General features: G+C 46.7%; 1 protein-coding gene across 1 annotated transcript; it reads right to left on the reverse strand.

The window, feature by feature from the left end:
* Positions 1-23,175, reverse strand: LOC108922706 (cation-transporting ATPase 13A2-like). Its single transcript, XM_029249928.1, is given in 30 exon segments — positions 1-442; positions 1,160-1,332; positions 3,115-3,266; positions 3,663-3,886; positions 4,372-4,468; positions 4,588-4,705; positions 4,708-4,739; positions 4,887-4,966; positions 5,180-5,272; positions 5,798-5,976; positions 6,102-6,226; positions 6,566-6,677; positions 6,828-6,984; positions 7,751-7,861; positions 11,607-11,813; positions 12,135-12,323; positions 12,723-12,766; positions 12,877-12,987; positions 13,182-13,343; positions 13,424-13,555; positions 17,636-17,702; positions 17,873-18,007; positions 18,115-18,184; positions 18,262-18,339; positions 18,537-18,616; positions 18,905-18,968; positions 20,142-20,200; positions 20,337-20,504; positions 20,846-20,913; positions 23,074-23,175. Coding segments are annotated over 30 exon segments (3,465 nt in total). The 5' UTR covers positions 23,084-23,175; the 3' UTR covers positions 1-274.
* Positions 23,176-23,437: the final 262 nt, after the last annotated feature.

The raw sequence follows: 23,437 nt of genomic DNA on the forward strand, positions 1-23,437 counted from the left end.
GTGTGTGTGTGTGTGTGTGTGTGTGTGTGTGTGTGAGATTTCATCTCTGGTGGCCGAAGAGCTGTCCCCAAAGGACCATGTTAACCACTCCAGCACCACACACTCCAGCAACACAGCTGGGGTCATCGTGATGGGAATCAATCACTGATCACAAAAGCTAAGGGCATCACTAACAGGCTGAGGACAGGAGTAAGGAGGACAGGAGTGACAGCCTAGAAAAGCTGAAGGCCAAGGCCAGGAACAGGTGCTGTAGGCCTGGGGGTGGTGCGCAGTGCTAACTGAGTCTGCTGACAGAGCACTGTTGTTGAGCCTGGGGTTCATCCAGTGGGGGCCATGAGGGATCACTAGACAGAAGAGCGTCCAGACGCTTGTATTCCTTTTTGGACTCCCGGGGGCTCCGGAGAAGCCGGGAGCAATTGAGCAGGTATCTGTCAATCAGCACCTATGGGGCAACACAAAAACCCACACACACACATAATGTGAGGTTCCTAACAGTAGAAGAGATTTCAGGAACACATTGCATACGGCAGACTTCTCTTTCGGAAAAAACAGTGTAGGAAATTACATTTACTGCATTTCAACCTGTTTCATGCACATGTTTTGACCTTGTTATACACTTAATCTACCTGGTTGATTGTTTGATATACTGTATAACTACATATAATACACCACTTTTGTCTGTCTGAACCGCTTGTCCCATACGGGGTCGCGGGGAACTGGAGCCTAACTTGGCAGCACAGGGCGTAAGTCAGGAGGGGGAGGGGACACACCCAGGACGGAACGCCAGTCCGACGCAAGGCACCCTAAGCAGGATTCAAACCCCCGACCCACTAGAGAGCAGGACCTGGTCCAACCAACTGTGCCACCACACCCCCCTGCCACTTTTGTTGCTGCCACATTTCAAGTGCTCTGAATTCACACACCACACCTACTCATTTCAGTTGTTTGCTTCACACATCATCTTCAGTTCTCACACGCAGGTGTGATATCCTGTACATTTTTAAATACAAGCCGAACAGTAAACTATGCACAAGCTGAGCATTTAGTAGAAAACAATTTGAACAGCAGGATGGGATGGAAACATTTGGAGAGGGGTTCTGTTTATCCTCCCTTACTGTGCCATATGCAGAATGGGGTTTGGGGTTCCAGGGAGGCCCACCTCAAACAGGAAGCAGGTGAGAAAGTTGGCCAGGGCCAGGGCCACCAGCAGCAGCCTGTATTTCAGGTCAGGGAGACCGCTGAGCTGAAAGAAGTCCCTCACAGCCCCAGTTGGATGCACCACCAGCCAACCCGTCAGGGCCAGCAGCACCAGCAGTACAGCCATGAACCACCCTGCAGAGACAGAGGAGGGTCCATGTGAGAGACAGCACTGTGACACAAGTATGACTCTGTACTCATATCAGAGCTGTCACTGCTGCACTGCCAGTTTTTACCAGTAGTGTTATAGGCAGCATGGTGGCACAGGGAGTAGCGTTGCTGTCTTATAGTGCCTGGGTGGTGTGAGAGGATGTGGGTTTGATCCCTGCTCAGTCTATGTAGAGTTTGCATGTTTCTGTATGGGTTTCCTCCATAGTCTGAAGACATGCTGTTCAGGTTTACCCATAGCTTGGAGGGAAAAAGCATGAGCTAAATAAATAACTGTAATGAAAATGTGTGTTTTCTGCATGCACAAGTTTTAATAGATACAGTACAGATTGCCTACTGTCACTATAGCCATAGAGGAAGAAGAATTATGCGGATGCTTCAGTATCGGTTACAGGTTAATATCAAAGTGAGAAAAACAGACCCCGGACAGCTGAAAGTACTAATGTGCGGGTACTGATGCCACGCCCACGCCATCGACTTTACGAGGAGCACCTGGGACCCAGCCCGGGTAGAGGCATAAGAGGACGCAGATGAACAACAACCGATGTGGAACCTAGTTCAGCCCTTTCACTTGCTACTGCGTGCACTCACTCTCACTCACTCACTCACTCACTCACTCACTCACTCACTCACTCTCACTCACTCTCACTCACTCACTCACCTTCCCCTGTTGTCCGTTCCTGTCCCTTCGCCGTACCCTTGACCCCCGCTTCATTGCTTCCTGTGTTTGACCACCGCGTGCCCTTTGACTACGAGTTCGGATTGTCCTGGAAACCGCGTTTGCACCTCGACTGACCTGGCCTGTATGACGACTTAGATTTCTGGATTTCCCCTTTAATAAAGCCTGGAGCTCTGCATTTTGCGGCCGCCATCTTCCTTCCGGCGCAGCCCATGCAACCTGATCAGCCAAAACCGAAGAAAATCATTCCTGACAAGCAAAAAACCGTCATACATCTTGATTCGATCATTTTCACCAGTTTTTGTTTTTGGACACATTCTGTATTTTTATATAGATATTTCATATTTAGCTGACACTTTCCTCCAAAGCAACTTAGCGCATTAACTACAATAATGTACCAATTTATGGAGCTAGGCGGATCTCTTTCTGGAATAACAGAGTAAATACCTTGCTCAAACACGCTAGAGCGAAAAGCGGGATTTGAATGTGGATCTCTCTGGTTACTGTGTTACTTGCCAGCTCATTAGATATCATACTGCTGAGTAGCTACACCTTAAAGGAAAAACTATGGAAAAAAGGAGCAACTTTTTTGGCATCCCCATTTTAGAATTTAGTCAGTACATTACATTTATTCATTTAGCTGACACTTTTCTCCAAAGCAACTTACAATGTTAAATTACTTGCAATTATTTACCTATTTATAAAACCGGGCATTTTTACTGGTGTAATTTACAGTAAGTATCTTTCTCAAGAGTACTACAGGTGGAGGTGGGATTTCACCCTGCAACTTTGGGTCCGAGGGCAGCAGTTCTAACCACAACGCTACCAGTTAATATTTTATATTATTATTATATAATTATGTGTGTGTGTGTGTGTGTGTGTGTATGTGTGTGTAATATTAGTAAATAATACAGTAGCATTTAGAAATGTATAATTCATTTACACAGCTGGATGTTGGGAGAACAATTTAAGTTAGTAGCTGAAACTTGAAACTGGACCTCTTTCTAAGGTGGAAATCTGCAACTTCATGGGACTGATGTTAGGTGTGTATTTTATAAGGAGGGTTTTACCATTGGTGTAAGGGGGCTTCTTGTACGGGTGTCCCTTGGTCACCACTACTGCTACCATAATGTACTGGAAAGCTGATATGGAGAAGATGCCTGTGTCATCCAGATTGGGTAGATTGGTTGCTTCAGTGGTTGTTGTATTGACAGGAACATACCTGGTGAAGTAGGAATAGAAACATAAATAAAGAAGTTTAACGACAGACACGGTGCCTATAACGAATAATGCACACTAGTGCATTACACCAACTGAGGACACATTTTCAATGTCCATATATCATATACCTAATCTTTTTATGAGTAAGAATTTAAGAACTTACACCAAAGGAAATTGCAACTAACATACACTCCTTGTAGAGAAATTCCTTTTACCATTTTTTTACCTGTGTATTTTAAAGAAGTTACTAAACTTCAGCTTCCTCACGTTTCATAACCATGTGCACTGCAATTAATTAGTGCACATTAGGGTTTCTTATGGTACCAGATCCTTGACAGCTGCAGGCTGCACAGCTAACACAGGAGGTAGATACCCCCCCAACCTTTGAGTTTCTCACCAGTCTTGCTGCCGGGTGATTAGAAGGGCAGCCACCTGACCCAGGAAGGTGAGAGAGGTGTGGACCAGCAAGCTGACCATAACAGGCAGGCTCAGGAGGCTGGCAGGGGGACGCTGAGGGTGCAGCTCAGAGCTGGGCCCCCCTCTTCCCATCACAAGGGCCAATGTTGTCACCAGTGCTAGGTCAGCAAACAGGAACTGCCAGTCACCCAGGTTTGTCTCAAACTAAAGGTGAGGATGAGGCAAAGTGAAGGAGAAAGTTTGGATTTGTGGCTTACAGGTGAAGAAGTTCTAGATGGTGGCATCACCCCATAGCATCTGGATGAAATGTTGGGTATTATATTATATTATATTATATTATATTATATTATATTATAACAAACTGCTTATCTGACCATTTCAACTAGAGCGAGTTGCTATTTTTATGTTATGTTATGTTATAGAACTGTATATATTCTGTAACGTCCCATTTATATAACCAAGTTAATGACTTTGATCAAAGTATGACTTCAATTCTCCTGCTGCTATTTTTATTCTGCAACCTTTCAGTCACAGGTCCAGCTACTCTACATTTTACTACTTACTACTTTAGACACAGAGAGCCAATCAAAGAGAAAAGCCTTGGTTTGAGAGTTGTCCCCCCAGTATTTGCACATTTCCTGCACAGCAGAGGATGGTGGCAGAATTCTGGAACAAAGAACCCTACTCACAGTGTAGAGGATGAGCACAGCGATGAACTGGATCAGACTGTAGAGGGCCATGAACCTGAAGAGACTGAACGATGTTACCAAGGAGCACCTGCCTTCCCTGGGAGACACAAGAGGGAGGACAGATAATAACCAGTGTATTCTACATGGCACTGGAAGGGCTCATTAATCAACTGGTGGCATTCGTTATTCCTGGAACTGGCGACTTGACGGACTCACTGGATAAGCAAGGGCACACAGCTGATGTTGTTCATCTTCGAAGTGAAAGGGGAGGCGACGGATGCCTCGGCCTCAGACAGGGACACGCCTGCAATCAGCTGCTTTAAGGCCCCACATCATTTGCTCCATCTCCGCACATTCCCACACGGTAGCTGGTAGAGGATGTGGAGAAGAGGGTTAGGACTAGTCCTACAGTAAGTCTCCGATGTTTCCACTGAGACCCAGAGATGAGCTCCTTCTACCCCAAAGCATCTCCCTTCTGATCTGTCCCCCACTCGATCCCCAAACCTTGAGATCACCTGAGCTTCTGCAGTTCCATCACCAGCTGGGTCTTTTGCTCAGGAGCCATGCGAGCAAACACTGTCCCCCTCACTAGAACCTGCAGTAAGACACAGCATTACCTCTCTATGCTGACATTTCATGTTTAAAGCCATCAGTCTGACTGAAGCTTGTGACAGTCTATGGAAGAAGAGCTCAAATACAGTCGGGGTCCCATTTTTGCAGCAGTAAAAAAAGAAAGGAATGATGATCTACTGAGAAAGAAAGGGAATTCAGCATCCCCGATGGCCTGTGTGCTCAAGAGGAGGGTCACCTTGGGCAGGTACTCAGGGAAATGCTCACAGAGAGCAGAAAAGGACTTCCCACTGACAGCAAGGTGATAGCGTGCATGGCCCTGGTAGAGCCCCTGGTAGAGAAAGAAGAGAAAGACCTTGCGCGTCCAAGTTTCAACACAACTTATGCATGTATTTACTATAATGAAGCGTGCTTGTACTCTGTGTATGTATCAGTCTGGGATTTCTAGCCCTATATGGCAACATATGTTATTGTACTGTATGTTTACAGTAGAAAACCAAGCCTAAACAAAAGTAAGACATTGGCAGAATATCTTCTGGTCAATTAACTATTTGTTGTTGACTAGTACTTTTTCTCTAGATGTACATGCTGAAGGCCAGCATATACTGTAAATGTACTGCAGTATATTCCCATATATATTTACTGAACATGTGGGAGACTGCAAGCGTGACAATGAACATCAGAGAGAAACTGACTCATTTTGGATCCATAGTCAAATATATATAAACGCCTTTATTCCCTACAGGGGATCGACTAATGTTTGGTACCACATAGTATATTGTACTACTCAGGCGTATGCTGTCCACTGTTAGTACATATGTACATTGTGTCACACTGGCTGGCAGCTGATTGCTACCCTTGTTAGATCATAAAAGCCCTCCTGCGGTGATCCAGCTCCGCTGTCCTCCAAATGAAACTGCAGCGAGGGAGGAGAATGGGCATCAGGCGATGAAGTGTGCACAGAAATCACATGCTCATCTGCTGCCACCATCCCACAAACCCGAGCCACATTGACTGCTGTCAGCATGTTGTCACCTGGGCAAGGGGAAGGAAGAGGGGAGAGAAAGGAATGTTGTGTAAGTGTGTGACTGGGATCTCCTGTCACTCAAACATCACTTTCTGTATTTCTTACTCTCCTGCCAGCATGTACCATCACTCACCAGTGACCATGATGGAGCGTATCTGTGCCTGTTTTAGAGTGCTGATGACACCCGAGGATTCCAGTTTCACCAGGTTTCTCATCACCAGCAAGCCAAGGAACTGCAACTCATCCTCCACTGCTCCCCTGTGGAGAGTTGCAGAAAGGCAACACTCATCTATCTATCTATCTATCTATCTATCTATCTATCTATCTATCTATCTATCTATCTATCTATCTACTTTTCTCCAGAACATTTTACAGTGTTAGGTTTGTACAGTAAGCTCTCTTAGATTAGTTTTTATTCTATGCTAGGCTTTAATGGTTCATCCATTTATAGAGCTGGGTATTCTTCACGTGTGAGACTCTCCCGTACGTATGAATGCTGCATTAAAGGAAAGTTTTCTTTGTAGCCCTGTGTGTCTCCATGTGTTTTTCTTCCACAAGCACAAAAGCAGATTGCTGTTGCCAACCTCTCTGACCAACCTCTCAATGGTTTTCATGTTTGTCTGGACATCCAGTCGTTTGTATGCAAGGGCCAGGACCCTGAAGCCTTCACGGGTAAACTGACGCAGGGTGTCGGTGAACTCAGCAGGCACTGTGAGGGCACAGAGAAATCATTTTTCCTTGCAAAACTTAATCTAAGCCTATACCGGAATAAAAGTAATTTATGTCATGTTTTCTAACGAGTCTTCGATGCCCCTGTAATGTGATCAACAGAACCCTCAGTCTCTGCAATTTCCCTTACAGCTGTCTTTAAGGCAGAGGCTGGCCACCATCTCCGGAGCTCCCTTGAGGAAGATCCGGATGGTGCGTCCTCCAGGGCCCACCGTCACCACACTCATCCTTTGGAGTGAAGACAGAAACGGGAACCTCCGCACAATCGCAGCTGGCTCACTGTGTGACTGAAAAACAGTTTACAGCTTCAATTACAATACTATACATCGCAAAAGGTGCAAACTTTCTCCAGGCTCGTGCTTGCAAGAAAAGAAAATGTGCACTAACTCATGGAGCAGATTTTTTTTCCCAAAAGTAATTTACAACGATTTACCTATTTTCACAGTTCAGACACCTTTACTAGAGCAATTCACAGTACACACCTTGACCAAGGGTGCTATAGCAGCAGGCTGGATTTGAACCAGGACCCTTCAGAGCTGAAGAGAAAAGTACCAAGGACAACACTACTGCCTGTCCCTGGTTATCCCCTTCATCAAGGTTACTACAGCAGGAGAAGGGATTTGAAGCTGTGCAACCTGAGTACAACCTAAGAAGAAGCTAGCAGACCTAATCACGATACTACCTGCCACTCCAATTCTAGATGTGATCTCAACTTTTTCTCCTCTTCTCAATCTTGTCACATGGACATGGCCCCTTTCTTCAGAGACAAAAACACATCGATCTCAAAGTTTTTTCTCTCTAATGAACATATGAGGCCTTTCGAAGAAATAAATGAGTCGTTAGAGGGTGTCTCTGAGAACAGCTGAGAGCTTACCATTTCTGATGAAACTAAAAAACAATAACGAGTACTGAATTTTTCCTCTGAGAGGTTCTTAAGATTTACGTTTAAGCCTTGCTCTCAGTATAATTATTTCTTCAAGCGTTCCCCTCTGTTACATCTTCTCTACCCTACCTCTTAACCTACCCCAAACCAAAATGTGCCTATGTACTAACCGTGGTGTTGGGCTGGCCAGCTGGTGTAGGGGGTCTCATCACTGCCAGGACTCCATCATCTCCAAACTGTGCACCTACTCCATGATCTGTCCTTGCAGGATCCTCCAGTACCTAGATTTGCAGTGGGGCATGTGTATCACACCAGACCAAAGTCAAGGTACCATGGAAAATATTCATCCATCCATCCATCCATCTTCCTCCGCTTTTATCCGGGGCCGGGTCGCGGGGGCAGCAGTCCGAGCAGAGTCCTCCAGACCTCCCTCTCCCCGCACACCTCCTCCAGTTCCTCTGGGGAAACCCCAAGGCGTTCCCAGGCCAGCCGGGAGACATAGTCTCTCCAACGTGTCCTGGGTCTGCCCCGAGGCCTCCTCCCAGTGGGACAAGCCGGGAACACCTCCCCAGGGAGGCGTCCAAGAGGCATCCGGAACAGATGCCCGAGCCACCTCAACTGGCTCCTCTCGATGCGGAGGAGCAGCGGCTCTACTCCGAGCTCCTCCCGGGTGACTGAGCTCCTCACCCTATCCCTAAGGGTGCGCCCAGCCACTCTGCGGAGTAAACTCATTTCTGCCGCTTGTGTCCGCGATCTCATTCTTTCGGTCATGATCCAGAGTTCATGACCATAGGTGAGGGTAGGAACATAGATCGACCAGTAAATTGAGAGCTTCGCCTTACGACTCAGCTCCCTCTTCACCACAACAGACCGGTACAATGACCGCATTACTGCGGACGCCGCACCGATCCGCCTGTCAACCTGCCGCTCCATTTTTCCCTCACTCGTGAACAAGACCCCGAGATACTTAAACTCCTCCACTTGAGGGAGCAACTCCCCCCTAACCCGGAGAGGGCAATCCACCTTTTTCCGACTGAGAACCATGGCCTCGGATTTGGAGGTGCTGATTCTCATCCCCGCCGCTTCGCACTCGGCTGCAACCTCCCCAGTGCACGCTGCAAGTCTTGACTTGATGAAGCCAACAGGACCACATCGTCCGCAAAAAGCAGAGACGAGATCTTGCGGCCACCAAAACAGACACCCTCCGTTCCATGGCTGCGCCTAGAAATTCTGTCCATGAAGATAATGAACAGAATCGGTGACAAAGGGCAGCCCTGGCGGAGTCCAACATGCACCGGGAACAGGTCTGACTTACTGCCGGCAATACGAACCAAGCTCCTGCTCCGGTCATACAGGGAACGAACAGCCCATAGCAACGAGCCCCGAACCCCATAATCCCGAAGTACCCCCCACAGGATGCCACGAGGGACACGGTCGAATGCCTTCTCCAGGTCCACAAAACACATATGGACTGGTTGGGCAAACTCCCACGAACCCTCCAGCACCCTAGTGAGGGTATAGAGCTGGTCCAGTGTTCCACGGCCAGGGCGAAAACCGCATTGCTCCTCCTGAATCCGAGGTTCGACTATCGGTCGGATTCTCCTTTCCAGTACCCTGGCATAGACTTTCCCAGGGAGGCTAAGGAGTGTGATCCCCCTGTAGTTGGAACACAATCTCCGGTCCCCTTCTTAAAAAGAGGGACCACCACCCCGGTCTGCCAGTCCAGAGGCACCGTTCCCAAACTCCACGCGATGCTGCAGAGGCGTGTCAGCCAAGACAGCCCCACAACATCCAGAGACTTGAGAAACTCGGGGCGGATCTCATCCACCCCCGGAGCCTTGCCACCGAGGAGTTTTTTGACTACCTCAGCAACTTCAGCCAGGGTAATGGACGAGTCCCCCTCCAAGTCCCCAGCCTCAGCTTCCTCTACGGAAGGCGTGTCGGAGGGATTGAGGAGATCCTCAAAGTACTCTTTCCACCGCCCGAGGACATCCTCAGCTGAGGTCAGCAGCGCACCACTTCCACTGTAAACAGTGTTCGTGGAACACCGCTTCCCTCCTCTGAGTCGCCGGACGGTTTGCCAGAATCTCTTTGAGGCCGACCGAAAGTCTTCCTCCATGGCCTTACCAAACTCCTCCCAAGCCCGAGTTTTTGCCGCGGCGACTGCCAGAGCCGCACTCCGTCTGGCCCGTCGGTACCTGTCAGCTGCTTCAGGAGTCCCATGAGCCAGCCAGGCCCGATAGAACTCCTTCTTCAGCTTGACGGCATCCCTTACCTCCGGTGTCCACCACCGTGTTCAGGGATTGCCGCCGCGACAGGCGCCGGAGACCTTATGGCCGCAGCTCCGAAACGCCACCCGGACAATGGAGGCGCGGAACATAGTCCATTCAGACTCAATGTCCCTCACCTCCCTCGGGACCTGGTTGAAGTTCTGTCGGAGGTGGGAGTTGAAGACCTCTCTGACAGGGGCCTCCGCCAAACGTTCCCAACAGACCCTCACTATGCGTTTGGGCCTGCCAGGTCTGTCCAGCTTTTTCCCCCGCCATCGAATCCAACTCACCACCAGGTGGTGATCAGTTGACAGCTCAGCCACTCTCTTCACCCGAGTGTCCAAGACATATGGTCGAAGGTCAGAAGAAACGACTACAAAGTCGATCATCGACTTCCGACCTAGGGTGTCCTGGTGCCAAGTGCACTGATGGACACCCTTATGCATGAACATGGTGTTCGTTATGGATAAACCGCGACTAGCACAGAAATCCAATAACAACTCACCGCTCGGGTTCAGATCAGGGAGGCCGTTCCTCCCAATCACGCCCCTACAGGTATCACTGTCGCTGCCCACGTGGGCGTTAAAGTCCCCCAGTAGAACGACAGAGTCCCCAGTGGGAGCGCTTTCCAGCACGCCCCCCAAGGACTCTTAAAAAGGCCGGGTACTCTACACTGCCGCTAGGCGCATAAGCACAAACGACAGTGAAAGACCGTTCCCTGACTTGAAGGCGTAGGAAAACGACCCTCTCGTTCACCGGGGTAGACTCCAACACATGGCGGCTGAACTCGGGGCTATTAATAAGCCCACACCAGCCCGCCGCCTCTCATCTTGGGCAACGCCAGAATAGTAGAGAGTCCACCCTTGATCGAGAAGAGTGGTTCCAGAACCCAAGCTGTGAGTGGAAGTGAGCCCAACTATATCTAGACGGTATCTCTCAACTTCCCGCACCAGCTCAGGCTCCTTCCCCGCCAGTGAGGTGACATTCCAAGTCCCAAAAACCAGAGTTGGCGCCCGAGGTTTGGGTCGGCCGGGCACTCGGCCCCGACCACCACCCAAATCACAATGCACCGGCCCCTTACGGTTTCTCCGGCAGGTGGTGAGCCCACCGAAGAGCGGTTCCACGTCATGGCTTCGGGCTGAGCCCGGCCAGGCCCCGTGGGCAAAGACCTGGCCACCAGGCGCTCGCATGCGAGCCCCCCCCCCCCCCCCCCCCCAGGGGAAAATATTCATCATGCTCTAAATGTCCAAGGTCAAAGCTCTGCCCTGCCTCTGCTGGATGTGTCTACGTAGCATCAGGACCATTAAGGGCTGTAAACTGATCCAGCTGCTTCATTTGAGGGAGCCTGAACCTGTACCTTTCAGATTACATTTACTCATTCAGAAGATGCTTTTCTCGAAAGCAACGTACATCTTCAAGAACAATACAAAAAGGGCACCGCGCTAACAGAAGGATAAATCTAGATGCGGACATGTGATTTTTGAGCTCATGAATCTCAACTTCAGCTTCATTGCAAGAAACATTGGTTAGTTAGCAGGTTTAACATAATTTCAGCAGCATGGTGGCATTTCATTTCCAAATAAAATGGTGCTGCTCAGTTTGGTTGCAAGATTAAGTAATTATTAATATTATTCTTTGTTCAGCTGATGTGTTTATTGAAGACACAGCATAGTCACAACTAATAGAATAGAACACAACACAGCAACCACAGCAGAATTACAGAGCAAAGCAGGAACGGAGTTGAGAGCGGACGCACCCAGCCGGTAGACTCGATCATCTTGAGATCCAGCGGGTCTCCCAACAGCTGCCCCTCCAGCAGTGTGGCCGAATGGCAGCAGGCTAGTGCTGTGAGCATGGGGCTAGGGGGAAGCAAGCGAGGATCCCGCACAAGGCTGCCAAATCCTGCACTAGATCCCTCCATGACTCCCCATACATCCAGACCTTCCTCTGTCAAGGTCCCTGTCTAGGCAGGTCAAGGAGAAGCCATTGGGAGAGAAGTCCCAGTGAGAATTATTATTGTGATTATTATGTTTCTGCCAGCTTCCACATTTAATTAGCTATACTACCCGAGCTACAGTATGGTAACACAGGATGGTAATCCCTTCTGGAACCTGACCAAACTTCATTTTACATGTCAATGTCTCGAACCACCACACCAACCCCTGTGTTGCAGGAAGTAGTCACTATTACAGCCCGAAGCCCAACAAATTGATTAACAGTTAAGCTTTTCTTCTCACAATACCCTTGTGTTGGATTATCCACATATCCCTCGCAGCTAAGTCACCTTGTCAAAGCAGAAGACGGACACCTTGCCGCAGACATTAATGCGCGATGGACTGATACAGAACACGCCCTGCTTCTTCAGGCGATTTTGGGCGTAGATGATGCCTGTTGTCATTGCAGCAGGGAGTGCAGGTGGCACCACGATTGTCACAATATCCAGGGTCTGGATTATAACCTCCTTAATGGTGGACTGAGAAAATGAGATGATGAGGTTTCCCTTTCAGTTTAATGTTTTCGATGTAACCAGTGCTCTGCATTCCAAAATCATACGCTGAAGAAATCAAAAATTAACGCTGACAGAGTAAGTTTCTGCTTTTGTTTATTGTTCCCTGGGCCATCTGTGCTCCTTTTCAGATTTATTTCACACGTCAAAGACATTGCGCATCATGTTTAAATCAGCAAACACGCTTCTGCTTTCTTATCCTTGTAGGGTTTCCATACTGACTCACTTTAAAGAAATAAATGGGTTAGGAACACATGTACATACATGTAAGCATGCAAATGTGCACTCAAAGAGATAGATGTGTCACGTTAACAGAAACCGTATGTTGATTACACATGTCACAGTTGAAAAAAATGACAGACTCACCACATTCACAAGGATCACAATGCTGTATACGGTGCCAGAAATCGCTACAATGCAAAGGTGACAAATGACACAGAGCCGGTGGATGAGAACTTTCCAAAGCTAACTGCATAATTTTGGATCATATTTTTCTTCTTTGTGGATCACTGAAACTCACCTATGACTCCAAGGATCAAGAGGAATTTTGTAATATCCCTGTCAAAATGGAAGTTGGAAGGTTTTGGGTAGAGGATAGAACTTATTAATTCCCCCTTTGCTGTAAAGAAGCCTGCAAAACCAACACAAACATGAGAGAACAACAGCGTCCCCCCCATACACACACCTTGTACTAGAATTCTGCCATCGAGCTCTGCTCCTTTCGTTTACCATCATTTACCTCCTCACGATTCCACATATCAATTCCACTTCATCATTTCTGAGTTCATCTTTCATACTTGTATGTTGTGTTCTCTCTTTCCTTACCTGTGCGAGTGACTATAGCTAAGGCCCAATTGCCATCCCTGCACCCTTCTTTGGCTTGGATGACTTGAGTGCCGCAGAAGAGGGTGTGCTTGCGATGTGTGTCGAGGCTATACCTTCCTCCACTGGCTGGGAGCGGTGTCTTCATCACGGGTATGCTCTCACCTGATGGGTTGTAACAGATAGCACTGGAAAACATGTACCCTTTCACCTGTTCAGAGCTACTGCACATACTCTGGTCTTACCGGTAAGCATACTCTCGTTGACCACACACTCTCCAGCCAGCAGGACGGCATCACAGGGCAGGAGCAGCCCCTCTGGTGGTATCAGCACACAATCCCCAGGGACCAGGTCCACTGAGCTTACACTTTCCTCCACTTATAGAGAGAACAGGGGGCATAAGAGAAAACAATGCAGTCCTGCTTAGGATAATAACATTATCATTTATTAGACATTTTTATAGACATTTCATATTATTTACAGATATTTACATTTATTCATTTAGCAGACACTTTTCTCCAAAGCGACCCAAATCTTATAGAAAATACAATGTGTGCATGACAGTAGCAGAAAGAGAGACATATATGCAAACGTGTGATTCTTAAGTAAAGTTAGTTTGTTTCTTACCACCATATGAACCAATGTTCATCACACGAGTAGCTGCATAAACCTTTATCCGAATATCACATTCCTATTTTTTTAATATAAACATTTACAGTGTTGTGAAAAAGTATTTGCCAGCATGCTGCTTTCTTCTGCTTTTGTGTGTATTTCATACTAAATAGCTTTAGATCGTCAAACGAAATACAACATAAAACAAAGGCAACCTGAGTAAATAACATTATCATTTAAAAACTGTAATCTGTGTTTACTCAGGTTGCCTTTGTTTTATGTTAGATTCTGTTTTAATTAACTTCACCGGAGTATCTGCGTGAAGGCTTATCTGTTGTTCAACAGCTATGATCTCCAAGTTATTTACATTTATTTATTTAGCAGACGCTTTTCTTCAAAGCAACATACATCTCAGAAAAAATACAATTTGTGCATTACATTAGGAGAAAGAGAGACATAGTTGCAGAAGTGTGATTCTTAAGTAAAGTTAGTTTGTTTCTTTCCACTATATGCACCAGTGCTCATCATACGAGTAGCTGGATAAAACTCAGAATAGCGAATCCTGATCACCAACCTACAATTTTTTCTTTTGAGATATGCAAACATTTACGTACAATACAGGAGTAGCGGCTGTGTAAAGGCTTATCCAGGCATAATCATAAAGTTACGGTGCATGAACATTTACACCTTACATGAGTGTAAGAGAGCATGGGCAAAGTGAGTCTGGAAGAGGTGAGTTTTCAGACCCTTTTTAAATGTGGACAGAAATTCAGCAGTTCTGAGTGAGAGAGGGAGGTCATTCCACCACAACGGAGCCAGAACAGAGAACCTCCGTGCTTTACCTTTTGTGCGCAGGACCACCAGGCGGGCAGAAGTAGAAGAGCGAAGCAGTCTGGTAGGGGTGTAGCGGTTGATCCAGTCTTGTAGATAGTTAGGAGAAGTTCTATTGATGCATTTGTAGGCCATAACCAGGGTCTTAAATTTGATCCAGGCAGCTACACGAAGCCAGTGCAGAACAACGAGTAGAGGAAATACATGGGAACACTTTGGTAAGTCAAACACAACTTGGGCAGAAGGCCAGACAAGAGAAAGTTGCAGTAGTCCAAACAGGATGTCACCATGGCCTGGACAAGTAGTTGGGCAAAGTCAGTAATGAGGTAAGGACGGATCCTGCGGATGTTATGCAGGATGTACCTGCAGGTCTGGGTTGTGGCTTTGATGTGCTGCGAGAAAGACAGACTTGAGTCAATCATCAGTCCCAGATTCTTAGCCAAGGAGGTAGGCGAAATGAGTGAGTGAATTGTCCAGTTTGATTGATAGATTGTGACAGGAGGACAGACCAGCTGGGAGGTAAAGAATCTCTGTTTTGGAGAGGTTGAGTTGGAGGTGGTGATCAGACATGCATGCAGAGATGTCCGACAGGCAGGCAGCAATGACTGATGCTCCAGGTGGAAAGTAGAGGAAGAGCTTGGTATCATCAGCTTAGCAGTAATACTTGAATCCATAGGAGGCAATGACAGGGCTGAGGGAGGAGGTGTAGATCGAGAAGAGCAGAGGATCCAGTACTGAGCCCTGCGGGACACCGGTTGAGAGAGGCAGAGGAAAAGAACGGGAGCTCCGCCATTCCACTAGATAGGATCTGTCAGATAGGTAGGATTCAAACCATCTTAGTGCCGTTCCTTTGATCCCAAACCGACTAAGAGAGGAGAGTAGAATCCAGTGGTTCACAGTGTCGAATGCTGTAGATAGGTTGAGGAGGATGAGGACCGAGGAGAGGGAGGTGGCTCTAGCCGACTGGAGAGCATCAGACACTGCCTGGAGCGCTGTCTCTGTGGAGTGACCAACTCTGAATCCAGACTGATATCCATTGAGGAGATGGTTCTGGGTGAAGAATTCAGATAGTTGATCACAGGCCACCGGTTATAGGGTTTTAGACAGGAAAGAGAGGAGGGAGACTGGCCTGTAGTTTTGAACTGTGTTGGGATCCAGGGAAGGTTTCTTTCACAGAGGTGAAATGAGAGCAGTTTTGAAGGCAAATGGGGAGCAGCCAGAGGAGAGCGAGGAGTTGATGATCTTAGAGATGAAGGTGGAGAGTTGCGGGGAGATGGTCTGTAGGAGTCAGGAGAGCGGAGATTTTACATTCGGAGAGTGGCTTGAATGTTGAGAGAGTGACTTCGCAGGGAGGTCCAGTTCTCCAGGGAGCATGGAGCAAGGGCATGAACATTCACACATTACATGAGCTTAAGAGATCATGACAGTTTGTCTGGGTTTCCTCATGAAAGAAATACATTTCATGGTAAATTGGTTTTTCTATAGTTCTCTGTGTGCATAACATTACTTTGATGTAAAGATGGATCAATGATTATAGGGTGTTTAGTGCAGAATATCTAACATTGTAAGCCAAAGTGTCACTTTGGAGAAAAGCTTCTGTTAAATGAAAACTTTTCTATAAGAGGAAGAGGAAGAAATAAGAGAAACGGAGCTATGAATAAATGATTATGATTTACACACCTAATGCTACTTACTTACTTGGTTTAACAAATGCAACTTGTCGTGCAGGTACAAAAATAAGTGAGCCCCTTCTGTACTTCTACCACACACACCATTTCCTCTAAAACAGCATTATGGAATTGGTCATTACACACCTCTTATGTCAAATAAGAAAGCCTGATTCTCATTAAATAACCATTTTGTGGTAAAACTAAGGGTCACGGGGGGGGGCACATAACTTTCAAGCAGAACTATATATAAAACTCTTTTTGTCACTTACACAACGCATCTTATTTTTACCTTTCATAAAGCTGTATGTTTTAGTGGAGCAAATGAGGCTTTTCATGGTGCTATAGCAACAGTGCTCACATTACAAAGCAGTGTCCTTAACCACTGCACCACCTGATGCTCTACATGTAAGGGTTGTCACGCCTGCACCATCAGCCTAAGCAACGGCAGCTGCATCGAATCAAAACAGCAGGGTATAAAAGTACCACGTCAACTCACCAGGTTGTGGAATATTTTTGCAACTAGCGCTTCGACTACGTGTTGACAGAGCATATGAATACCTTCCCCGGTCCTCTCAATCCCCTTCGTTCCTGATCCCCTGGCTCCACATCTTCGGTTCCAGACCCTGGCTTCACTAAATTGACCTTGGCTCCTGTTTTGTCCCAACGTTCACCCCTCGACTGACCCTTGCCTGCTCCACGACTAGGATTATAGTTTGCCCTTTTGGTGTTCTTAAAGTTCCTGCGATTGGGTCCATCTTTTCCTCTGTCTCCCAGTCTCATCCATGACAAGGGTGACAACATGTTCACCAGTGAGAACATCTGACTTTGTGGCTTAAAGAGATTTGGAAATTAGGGCAAAGTGAATTTTTAAATCCGCTAAACAAAATATTTCCATAACATCGATCCACAATTGATGTAACTCCCATTTTCAATTTGAATTAAAATTTCAGCAACATTAGTGAAATATATTTTAAGAGCTGTAAAACTGTTTTATAACATCAATGAAGTAATGGTACTTTCTGAAGAAGAAAAAGTAACTGGAAACATTTAGAAACACTGGAGACACTTATTGGTATTCCCAGCCTGTCTTGAAAACTTGCAGGAGTACATGCGCTCTGGAATGATTCAACAGACCTAAAGAAAGTAGTGTCTTCCGAATTATTTTAATGTTTGGTTCAAAATGGTTCTGTGACTGTTTTCTTCAATATAACATTTACCAGGCTGAAATAAAAACTTGATGAACTGGTTCGGGGGGAAACGGCCTAATATATTCTGCAGCACAAATGAGTAAGAACAACAAAGAATGAAAGTGAAAATGGCACTCAGGGCCAGGGAGACACTCACCCCCCGTGGCTGTGCGCACCCGCACATTCACGACAAGCTGGGCCATGCGACGCAGCATACTGCTTTGCTGCAGGCAGTGCCGTCATGCAAAAGTTAATACAAACGTATCCATAAGCACAGTTCAGTGATCACCAACAGAGCAAACACATTTGTAAAGACACAATGATTCCCTCAATTTTTCACACTGGCTGCTCTTTAGCGCAGGTGTCAAAGAGGAATTATGAGACCTAGCTCTACCTTCCGGATCTCGTAGACAGTGATGGCGATGGAGAGGAGGGAAATGATGAAGATGCAGGCAGCATAGTAGTAGTACTTCTCAAATATCCACAGAACAATGCTGGCTGCCTGGAAGATATATAAGGGGTTGAGCACCTGGAGCAGAGGAGGAGGGAGACTGGATTACATAATGCAGACCCTTCAGAAGTTCAGCAGTTCCTCACTTTGATAATGACAGTCCTATCGATTCCCTATGGCCCCACCTCCTCCAGGAGCAGTCGCAGGTAAGACTTAACCGGAACATCGATTAGGTTGGGACCATGTACCTTCCTCCTAAGACAGGCACACAGAATGGGTCTATGGTACACAATTCGACGAAAAGGACAGATTTTTTGTTAGGAGAGCCTTACCTATCAATCTGCTGCTTGTGACTCAGCCCCCTCTTCTGGCCATAAAGTTCACTACATGTCCAGTCCTCAGTCAAAACACTAAGGGAACATGGTAAAACACACCTCTTATCGTGAAGCATCCAGAAATATGGGTCATTACAGTAACAGTTATGAATCACACCCAGTGAGAGAGAGCAAGAGGAGTGATGGCCAGGTATGGCCCTTCTTCCCATTCCTCCCCAGGCCACCTTGCTGTCCTCACCCAAACCACTCAGTGCTTCACCCTTCCCCATCACCTGACTTGGCAGAAGGCGGCCCTTTTTTCCATCCACATGTAGCGCAGACCCTCAAACACAAAATACCGCAGCAGAGCTTTCTGTGGACCAGAGAGAGTGACAACAACCCAGCTGTGGTTACCATGCCCCCTTGGGTCTGTGGCTAAGTTATACTTAGAAACCACCCTACAGCTAGCCTGTATTAAGCATCTTAAAACTGTATAGATTTGCATATATGCAGCACTTTGCATAGGCATCAATTAAGGTGAAGTGTTTTGTTCAAGGTATGGGAGTTTCTACTCATCTACACTTACATATTTTTGGTTGGGGGCATTCTATTAACCACCATGAGACTATTTCCCCTGGACTCCCCGCAACATCTTTCTTACCTTCTCCCTGTACAGCTGGACTGTGTCTCCCCACTCCTCTTCCTCTGGTCCCAGGTACTCCGAACTCAAAGGGAACAACAAAATGATTACTCCACTTTACATGGTCAACAAACACCATACAAATATATACATTAGATTTATTCACTAAGCAGTTGCTTTTCCCCAAATAAATGCACAATTATTAATCTCACACACACACACACTTTCTGAACCGCTTGTCCCATACGGGGTCGCGGGGAGCCGGAGCCTAACCCGGCAACTCAGGGCGTAAGGCTGGAGGGAGAGGGAACACACCCAGGATGGGATGCCAGTCCGTCACAAGGCACCACAAGCGGGACTTGAGCCCCAGACCCACCGGAAGGCAGGACCCAGTCCAACCCGCTGCGCCACCACACCCCCCCCCCCCCTTAATTATTAATCAGTATATGGAAATGACATCTTTAAGTTCATTCATTTAGCTGACACTTTTCTCCAAAGGGGTCCTGCTCTCTGGTGGGTCTGGCGTTCAAGTCCCGCTTGGAGTGCCTTGTGATGGACTGGCATCCCGTCCTGGGTGTGCCCCCTCCAGCCCCATGCCCTGTGCTGCTGGGTTAGGCTCCAGCTCCCCGCGACCCTGAATGGGACAAGCGGTTCAGACAATGTGTGTGTGTTTTCTCCAAAGGAACTTATAATGTTAATCTACTTAAAACACTTACCCATTTGTAAAGCTGGTAATTTTACTGGAGCAATTTAGGGTAAGTACCTTGCTCACTACAGCCAGAAGCAAGATTTAAACCTGTAACCTTTGGGTCCAAAGGCAGCAGCACGAAACACTTCGCTACCAGTTGTTCCTGCAGTGTTCTCCAAGGAAACTCACAGAGTTAAATAAATTACACTACAGTTGTTTGCCCATTTACACACTAGAGCAATGTAAACCTCACACTGCTTCAGTTACTCACACAAGAGCAAACTATGGGAAATCCAGATTTGCCAATTCACCTGAAATATGTCTTGACTGTGGGGGGAAACCAGAGCATGCAGAGGAAACCAACTCAAACACACGACCCACACCCGAACCCACGGCCCAGGAAATGTGAGGTACCGGTGCTGCTCGCAGTCTGTGTGCCGCTCACAAGACACAGAGCTCCCTGGGAGCTAAGGTAAGGCACACAGTGTTTCACAAAAAAAAAAACACTTTGACAGATACACTGGTGACTATTACACTGTCACCAACATAGTAGCCCTAACACATTCTCACCTGTCTGCCTCCACCTCCTCTGTCAGCACCTCCACAGCCTCCTGATGACCACTGCTGCCCTGAAAGTGGGAAGGTTGGAACACAGAGAAGACAGAGAAACACTGATATTCGAGACAAAGTTAAAAGCACGTTAATAAAAAAGGTCAGGAGTTTTGCTGCTGCAAGCCCGGTGTCAGCACATCACAGGAATCTCACCTTAATGAGCAGTGTGTCGGCCAAGGACAGAGGGCAGGGTGTGCAACAAGCAAGAACTGCCAGATGGGGGTACCGGCGAAACAGCAACAACAGGAGCCCCGCGGAGAGCAAGATGGCCAGGTAACACAACCAAACATGCCACCATACCCGCCTGTACCCATAAATATCCTGGGAGAGAGAGGAAGGACTGAGCTTGCCAATGGTTTTTGTGTTTGCTTCTCTAAACCTCTTCATCAATATCACACACTACAAATGTACCACGATATTATTGTTAATATCAGTGTGAGGAAGATGGCCAGCCAATTGCCAGCGTGGAAGTGTCCAGTGGTTCCAGGGCTATTATTCGCTTCAGGGAGAACAAAGACAATCAGCTTCCGTTACATTTAATTTACCTCACGCTTTTCTCCAAAGCGAATTTAAAAAATATGAGGTGAACTCCAAGAGAATTTAAGTTTATCACACAGTCTGACACCAGGATGTTACAGCATGAAGCTGAGTATGGAATATACCATGTCTGAGTCAATTCCATGGTCGGTAGGCCTGGGAAGGGACGTGCCCTGCTGGTGCTGCTGGGAACCTGACACAGAAAGCAGGTCATTTACATTTTGAACAAATAACCATCACATGTCTGCTTGCATGAATGCAAGTCCCCATGCTGAACAAGCAAAAGCAAAGAAAGCAATAAACTTTAAAGTTCCCGGCAGAAACAATGTTTCAGTGGCGTGATCTCCGACAGGTTTTTAATAATGCAAAAGCAGGAAACCTTTTTTTTTTAAAAATTTACACCAACTTCTTGCCTTATATGGGGTGATGTGGTTCAGAAAAATAGGGCAGGAGGTGGGACTACATCCTGTGTGGGACACCATCTATTGCAGAGCAGCTGCACAGACACACATTCACACACCTTAGGCAATTAATCATCACCATCATAACTGCATGTCATTGGACAACAGGAGGAAACCACTTCCTGCTACACCACTGTGTCGCCCCCACTCGCCATACAACCCATCTATAGTCTCGAAGCTGCCTATCTTCTACCTTCTTTTTGCACTATTCTGTGCTCATGTTGATTTACCTTCTGTTTAGATTGCAAAGTTGTGATTTTCAGCACAAAAAATTGGACTGGCCATTGACTTTCTACTGTTGCTTTCTACTCCTATCTGTTTCTCGTGGTGTCGCCGTGGTGTCGCAACCAGGCCCTCGTAGCACATGACCTTCATATGAGCTGACTTCATCAAAATCTGTTTCTGGTTTCAGAACCATTTAAAAAAATTGCTGGCGATGATTAAGCTAGTACTACTAAAAATCCCGACTGTTTTAAAATTGGATGTTAAACCCCCTGGAACCTTAACTGTGAACCACCATGGGTTAAAAACCTACGGTCTTGAATCGCTACCCCACTATCTTAAAAATGTACCTTTTCCTCTGACAGCTCAGGCCATTCCTTACGCTCACAATTTTTTTTTGGACACACAGACAATGTTCATTACGAACATTTATTGACACGAGAAAGAAGCACTAGCACGACTATAAAGACATAGTGTTTTGGTCGAAGAACCCCTTTTTCTGAAGAACTTGCACCTCAAGCCAGCCTGCTTAGCATCCTTCAGACTTCCCTCTGCTTTTCACCTAATAGGAACCTAATAAGACGAAGTGTGCCTCAAAACACCCCAGTATACTTTACTGTACCAGTAGTAGTACTGTACTGTCTGTAGTCCCACCGCTTCGGTGTCCTAAAGCCATAAACTCCGTTAAAAGTAGATTGGTAATGTTTTATATTGTAATTTAGAAGAAGTATTTCATACACAACAGGGGCGCAGTGGCGCAGTGGGTTGGACCGGGTCCTGCTCTCCAGGGGGTCTGGGGCTCGAGTCCCGCTTGGGGTGCCTTGCAACGGACTGGTGTCCTGTCCTGGGTGTGTCCTCTGGCCTTATGCCCTGTGTTGCCGGGTAGGCTCTGGTTCCCTGCCACTCTCTATGGGACAAGCAGTTCAGAAAGTGTGTGTATTTCATATGTTTTGGAGATGCATTATGTGATATGATGTTTCAGGTCAGGCTGCTATAGGCTATGGGGTCAGTCCTTTCATGGGTATGTTGGTGTGCGGAAGATGTAGGTCAGTCATATATTGAAGCCAGGAAGGGAGGAGATCGCTTTCCTTTTATTAGTTTTGAATGTATGTTACTGGAGAGAGACTTTGTTACTACTGTATTGTGACAATGTATTCATTCATGTAATGAATTCTTAGTAATTTTTGTTGACAAACCGTAGTAGGAAATTGTAGTTGTTTTTAATTTGTCTTATTGCCAATTGTTTTTAAATATGCATGATATTAATAACTTCATTTTAATAAAGTTGAAGTTATAAACAAAAAACTCCGTTAAAAGTAGATCCCAGGGTTTCCTAAATAACGGTATCAACAACAACATCGCTGCGATCGCAGAAACGGAGCTCATCTACACAATCGCGGTCTCGGCTAGGCTGCGAAAATAATTCAAGACTTGTTGAAAAGGAAAGAGAGCAAAAGAGAACGAGAGAAGTCAAAATCATGATATTAGTATTATGCAGCTCGTTTGCTGCGTGGCTTCTTCTTGGAAAGCGCATGATCGCCGAAATGACGCGGGTGGAGAGAAATCATTTCATAATCATGATAATCATTTGCATGGCACTGGAGATGTGACTTTGAATCGTTAGTAATGTGGCAGCCGTTAGGTGCCCGGCTGAGTGCGGTGCGCTGTACCTGAGCCCATGGTGCAGGAGCGAGCCGTGCTGGACCGAGCCGAGTGGAGCGGAGAGACTACGCGGTGCTGCGGCGTCCGCTCAGCAGCGCACTGTCTGGCCGTGGTCACCGCGCTCCGCTCAGCTCTTTACACCAAACAAGTCACGACACTTCCCCTCAGGGTGGCACAAGCCCGACTCACAACATTTTTACACGTGTCCAAAATTTCCACCTGCGACACAATGTTAAAGAGTCTAGTCTTCCTTTGATCCCTTTGAAGAGCATCAGTAACATCTATTTCAAAAGTAATTACTTACCAAAAGGATCCGTGGGGGGGGGGGGGGGCATTTCTACTTTTCTAATGGTGTTCGATTTACAGTTATTT

The sequence above is a fragment of the Scleropages formosus genome, chromosome 2 (assembly GCF_900964775.1).
Source record: "Scleropages formosus chromosome 2, fSclFor1.1, whole genome shotgun sequence".
Lineage (NCBI taxonomy): Eukaryota > Metazoa > Chordata > Actinopteri > Osteoglossiformes > Osteoglossidae > Scleropages > Scleropages formosus.